Here is a 6,494-nt window from a genome sequence, read left to right as displayed (position 1 = left end):
ACACACACGGCTTACCACCTGGTGGCAAACAAAATGAGAAAAGCACTTTGCAAGCGCACCAGGGAGAGCAATTCTGCTTTGCCAATGGAGGGATTTCTTTAGGACCACATACAATGGCAAGGGAGTTTGCCCCATCAGCTGCAACACGAAGAAAATAATCTTGCTACTTACAAACTTCCTTGATTTTCCATCCTACTTTGGCCTGTTTGTTTTAAGCTGGGGATGTTTCTTTCCATGGGAGATCTAATGGCTGCTAAGAACTGAAGTTTCAATTTTCAGCTTTTTCTCAAGGGAAGAGATTATTTCAGTTGAAGATGGCATCGGGAGACCACAGGGAACTGGTGTGCTCTTTTGTGCACAGAAACCACATTCAGGGTTTATTTATAAATTGGGAAAAGAGAGAAGGTTACACTAAAAATAATTAAATGTGTCAGAACGTAAATAAAACTATTGCAAGGTCATGCGGAGCACACTGGGGAGAAGACGGAGCATCCCATTTTGCCAAGAAAAGGTAGCGAGAGACAGGTTTACTCATTAGAGTAGGGCTGTACCAACCATGAGGGGACAAGCACATCCTTAGCTACCCTTCTGCTGGAGCTCCCAGATACTCTAAAGTTGGGAGCATTAGGCTCTGCCCAAATCCGCAAGCAGATTTGGCATATTTACATGCTCCACATGCGTCTGTGATAAGCCATCATGTTGGAGCTGCGTCAAAACCTTTTCCGGGTGTTCTCATTCAATTTGATAGATAAGGAATTGCTTTTCAGTAGAAATTCAGTGCTAAAGAAATGTTAGAGAAATTCTTATGGAAGCCTCTTTTGAGGGAGCAGGAAACTTTCTGGAAATTGGAGGGCAGATTTTGTCTGGGAAGGGGCTTGACCTTCCAGAATGGAGGCCAGCCTTCCAGCACAACTGATTCCTCAATCTAGGAAGTCTGAAGTAGATCCAATAACATCCACAAAGCATTATAATGGAAAAGGGATTTGAACTCAGGCCTCTGCTGCTATGTCCAGCATTCCAGCCCAGCGTTCCACAGTCCGGCACCCTTTGGGCTGCAATTCCCATCATACTCATGGTTAGGGTTGATGGGACCTGTCGTCCAACACATCTGAAGGGCACTACATTGGGAAAAATCCGTTGTCCAAATGGGAAACTGCCCCTTCCACAAAATGTACCTGAAGGGAGAAACGCGTGGGAGCTTCCCCAAGCAGGAATGTTGCAGCGCCACCTGAAGGAGCTGTTTGTTCTCTTTTCCAAACAGGCTCCTCAGTCGCTATGAGCAATGGCTCAGCTCTACTACAAGAAGGTGAACTACTCGCCCTACAGAGACAGGATCCCGTTGCAAATTGTGCGGGCAGAAGCAGAGCTCTCGTTGGAGGAGAAGGCCTACCTCATTGCGGTGGAGAAAGGGGACTATGCCAGCGTGAAGCACTCCCTGGCGGAGGCAGAGATCTACTACAACATCAACATTAACTGCATGGACCCCCTTGGACGCAGCGCCCTTTTAATAGCCATAGAGAACGAGAACCTGGAGATTATGGAGCTGCTGTTGAGTCACAGCGTTTACGTGGGTGACGCTCTCCTGTATGCAATACGGAAGGAAGTGGTGGGCGCTGTGGAACTCCTCCTGAATTACAGGAAGCCGAGCGGAGAGAAACAGGTACGCCAAGCGGGGAAGGGAGTGCCGTGCCATTTGGCCGGGGCTGTTGAGCCTCCTGTGACGGATCCATGTGGGTGTGAATTTTGAGGGAACCAGCCTGCAGATGTGTGGACAGGCGTGTGGACTGGCTTTTCATGGTTTTCTGGGGGTGGGTGGGTGGGGGAATCGGACTAATTTGCCTTTGCACAAGTATGGAATGGTGCACTTCCAGCAGTGATGTGCATTAGGGAATACAAAGTTCTGCTTGCAGACCGCACAAGCAGAACACAATTCGTGTGTTAAAAATCCAATTCTGTCAACGCACAGATGGTGGAATGAAAGACGCCTGACAAGCTGCGAAATGCAGACCAAATGGATTTAACACAATCTGTGCATCCCTAGGTGTGACCTTCTTTATCAAAATCAGATGGAGGACAGTATCTGCAGTATTTATATACTCACACATTGGCATGCTCGAAAGCCTCTCGCGACGTGTCCTGCAGCTGGGGACATTACAACACCCATTGCAAGAGGGGGCTGGGTGAGAACTGGGCCAGCCGGCCATGCAGAATAAGCAAAGTGTGCGCAATGGAAGTTCTGCTCAGGGAGGCCATGTGTCCCACTTTGCAGAGAGTGGTCCCATACTGAAGGTGGCCCGGATTTGAAGGACTGTCCTGCCCAAATCTGGTTTTAAGACGAAGAACCATAAGAAGGGAAAACAGGGGGCCCTAGTGGTTATCCAGCAGCTGTTGGAACCTGGGCAGCGATGAAGCAAGGGAGAGGGGGCACCCTGCTATGGGGAGAAGTAATGTCTTGCTGCTTCACTTACAGTAATTCTTCCCCAAAGTGACTTCCGTAGGTATCAGTTATCGGGGTAAATACAATGCAATGCTATGCCATCTTTTCCGATGATGCATAAGCAGCCACTCTAATTCTCTGCCACTCACCTTTCCATCATGTTTCTGCTAGAACCCACACGGCTCAGGCTGTTCCCAGTGGCACAGGCATGGCAAGATCAGGCAATATTGTGACATTATACAGGGTTCCGCTCACCGTAGTATTCAGGGAGAAACACATTAACTCTTTAAGGAGTGTTCCTGTTCCACTTTGGCTCCGGAAACACCTCTCTCTGAATGTGTTACTGCAAGTGCACAGATGATTCACATCACAGTCACTATAACAACCCGGCTCTCCACTTTGCTTGAATTAGAGGTTCCTAACAGAGGAAAACGGAGGAGAGATTTTGTTTACATCTAATGCTTTATCCATCCACGAGCAAATGAAAGGCCATTTGAGGGGAGCACCAGAGTGTATTTAGCAGAAGAATTCATAGTGCTCGTGTCAGAGGAGAGAATGTTTCCTTTCCCTTATTTTCTTTCATCTCCAGGAGGAGTTCTTGGGCTAAATTAAGATACATGCAGTGAAGTGCTTCTGCAAGCTGGTTGCTAACACCGTCCCTTTTGGGGTCATCCTGATCTCATATCCATGGTTGGGGGAGTAGGCAGGAACATTACAAAGCCGTGCATTAATATCTAGGGATCTGGCTGTGTAGCCGCCGCAAGATTTGATTTGGACTGCAATTACTTTGGAAAACAGCCTGATTCAGCTCAGACTGATTTAGAAGCCATCTCCTTCAAGCTGGGTCCCAAACCAGAGTTTAAATGTTATTTTCTGCCATTGATTACCATGGGAAATGGTTGAACATGGCTGTAGCCTCTTTTCAGAACTGAATGAAATCTGATGTTGTCACAGTAGCTTTTTAGAAGGGAAGAGTGCCTGACAAATTTCGTAAAAATAGCTGCAATTGGACATTTATGTTTTATTTACTAGAACTGCCCATATGTTTTTTGCTTGCTTGTTCTCCGGCAGATGAAATTTGCTTGAATAGTTACCTCTTCTAGGGAGTCAAGCCTTCTGAGGTTCTGATGAGTAAGTGAAGGGATCCTTTGCAAGAAGTTTTCCCCTCCCAAAACAGAGAAAAGAGTTGCCCATAGAAAATGTGCTTATCCCCTTATCTTCCTATGCTCCTTGTTCTGAAATGAGAACACCAAGGTATCCCCGAGTAAGAAAACAAGAGAATTTCAGAAGGATAGGTGCCCCAGTTCATGTGCAAAGGAAGTTCTCAGATTTGGTGGGGATGGGAGATTCGTTTCCGATCCCTCTCAGCCATGCTTTGGGGGATGGATCATTTTGAATGAAACTGGCACAGATCATAGAGACTTTCCCAGAGAGGACGGCAACATTTCCGAAGGATAGGCTCAGAGGCTGGGCAGTTATGATGCATGAAAACCAGTTTGGCATTGGAAGAACAGGCATTGCATTGTTCAGTTCTTGCTCTAACACATTTCATCTACACTCAGTGAACGGTGATTGAAGCTCGCCTGCTAAAATGAGTCCTAGGATTAGAAGCTGGGTGTGTTGGTCACGCTCCTTCCTTCCTTCCTTCCTTCCTTCCTTCCTTCCTTCCTTCCTTCCTTCCTTCCCTCCCAGCTCCCCACCCTGATTGGTCTTTACAGAAACAAAGGCAAACAATATTGCTTTGATGAGATGATGCTTGTACCCTAAATGGAGGACAAGTCTTTTCACAGATCCAGTTCCAGGTTTGGTTGCTTTGGTGGAGGGAAGCCAGACCTTGGAAAGAACCAGAAATAGGCAACACAGATCTTGCCATTCTGTCCAGCCCTGTGGCATTGTTAGAATACTTTAGTCAAACTCATTTCCTCCTGTTTCCACACCAGCTCGCCATTTATTTATTTTAAAAAACCCTTATGGAAAACTGTGCTTATTTTTGTAATATATTCATCAGTGTATTCATGTACCCATTAACCGTTTGCGTTAGTCAGCATTTTGATTGCAAGTCTGGAACAGAGCTTTCTCAAGAGCATTTTGCTGAAACCCTGTCCTAGACACTTTCTTACTTTTCTTCTGAAAAAATCAAGTACTTATTAAAAAACAAAAAACAGAATAGGCTTCAATTTAGTTCCACCCTCTGCTTCCCCCTTCCCTAGCCACAGATTTTTTTTCTTTTTCTGGCTCATGTAACTGACATCAAAAGTCTACATAACAGCCCTGTCAACATTCTTCTCATCTGCCATCGAGAGGCACAGCGGATGGCTTCAAATTAATATCTGGCTGGCAGATGGGATTTCTATAAGCAGGAATGGCTCCTCCCGAAAACACCAATATCAAGGGTGAAATTGTTATATAGGCTTGAATTTTGCTTCAAAGGTCAGTGGGCCTCAAGAGCAGAGCTCAGCAGAAACCTGTCCTGGTGTGTTCCGCACTGCAGAATGTGCCATGCAAGAATAAACAGAGGCGAGACGTTAGTTTTTTGAGGAGGAAAGGGGCCAGCTATTGCGGCCTTACCACGAATCCTCTAGCACTTATTACGGAAAAGTGTCCACCCTCAGTGGAGCTGGCTAATAATTCTGGCCTTTGGGTTGATGTAAAGGCTTTTGCACTGAAAACTGGTTTCCTGTTTTCTGCGCAGAGATTCTGTGTGTAACGTAGTCCATTCATGGTCTTTGCTGGAGCTGCTTGTTGCCGGTGCTACAATAGGTACTTACGGGGAACGGAGAGGGAGTGGAGGGTGAGTGGCCACACTGGGGGAATTTGGGACCTTAGAGGAGAAAACACGTCCAGTGCTCCTTTCCCTTAAGGGGAAGACAGCCTCAGAAGCAAGACTTTGGGAAATTATGACATCACTAGGAAAAGCACCAATGCCACCCTTCTTCTCACACCTATTTCCATGATCCCAATGGATGGTATGGCCAAGCTGGGGAACATTTAGGTTGGGATATGGTGCAATCCAGAGTTGCTTAGAAACAGAAGCTGTGCACCTCGGTGGTATCAGCCTGGAAATGAAAGAAACAGAAGAGATGAGAGCATTCTCCTAGCCTGATTCAGAACTGAAGCAGCAGCTACTAACAGAGGATGTATACCCTGAAAAAAAATTACTCTGTCCCCCCCCCCACCCTTTCTCAACCTCAGCTTGAACAGCCTGGCTGGATGTATTCCTGTGAGCTTGTGGGGAGTGTGAAGCTAGCTAGAGGGGAGCATTCAGGGGAAGGTGCCCTTGCATCATGCTCCAGGGAGCAGCTGGTTGGCCACCATGTGGAGAGAGTGCTGGTCCAGATGACCCCTCAGCCTGCTTCGTCAGGGCTCTTCCTGCGTCCTTCAGGAGAACTCTGCCTCTGCAGCCCTCGCTAACAGTGGTAAGAAGGCAAAGAGAGTGCCCATTCCTGCCCCAAAGTTGCTGCGAAGGCTACCAAGTCAGGGCTAATGGGGAAGGAAGTGGCGCTATTGGAATCATGCTGAACAGCTTGAAAAGTTGAGACAGACAGGACACAATGGGGCCAGGTGTCCTTAGGCCATTTTCTGTCCACGGTCCAGTAAAGAGTTAGAAAAGCCAACATCTGGTCTCTGCCAACACCTGAGCTTTTCCTTAGCTTTTATTGACGCAGCAATAACTCATGAAGAGCTAGTGATAGCCTTTGTCATTAAGCACTGCCCTGGAAAGGGATTTCATCCAAATGAGCCAACAGGAAAAAAAAGGGAAAGGGAAAATCAAAAGGCACTTTATTTAATTATTGCCGATGCAAGCAGGAAACCTGTTTCATAAAGACCAAGAGAAGTCAGAAGGGAGAGGACAGGCCAGAGCTGGGGCAAGTCAGCACAGCTTAGACCTTGCAAAGCTCACCAGATATGGAGGCCCACCACCAGAAGGCCGATGAACATCTGATGTATCCAGGAAGGCCATAATCAATGCCTGGAGGGCTTCGATCAACTTGGTGAGTTATGAACTGTGGAGGTGTATCTTAGAATCGCTCCTCCAATGGCAGGAATGGAAAAGAAA

At 46.9% G+C, this 6,494-nt stretch overlaps 1 protein-coding gene across 1 annotated transcript in view; it reads left to right on the top strand.

Moving 5' to 3' along the window:
- Positions 1-1,282: 1,282 nt before the first annotated feature.
- Positions 1,283-6,494, top strand: part of TRPC5 (transient receptor potential cation channel subfamily C member 5) — a 61,099-nt gene continuing 55,887 nt past the window's right edge. The window contains exon 1 of the mRNA XM_044427410.1: positions 1,283-1,660. Within this exon, the coding sequence (XP_044283345.1) occupies positions 1,283-1,660 (378 nt within the window). The remainder of the gene's footprint in view (positions 1,661-6,494) is intronic.

Source organism: Varanus komodoensis, unplaced genomic scaffold (genome assembly GCF_004798865.1).
Source record: "Varanus komodoensis strain SLA01 unplaced genomic scaffold, ASM479886v1 scaffold18_3, whole genome shotgun sequence".
NCBI classification, from domain to species: domain Eukaryota; kingdom Metazoa; phylum Chordata; class Lepidosauria; order Squamata; family Varanidae; genus Varanus; species Varanus komodoensis.
This window is presented reverse-complemented; position numbering and strand designations above follow the sequence as displayed.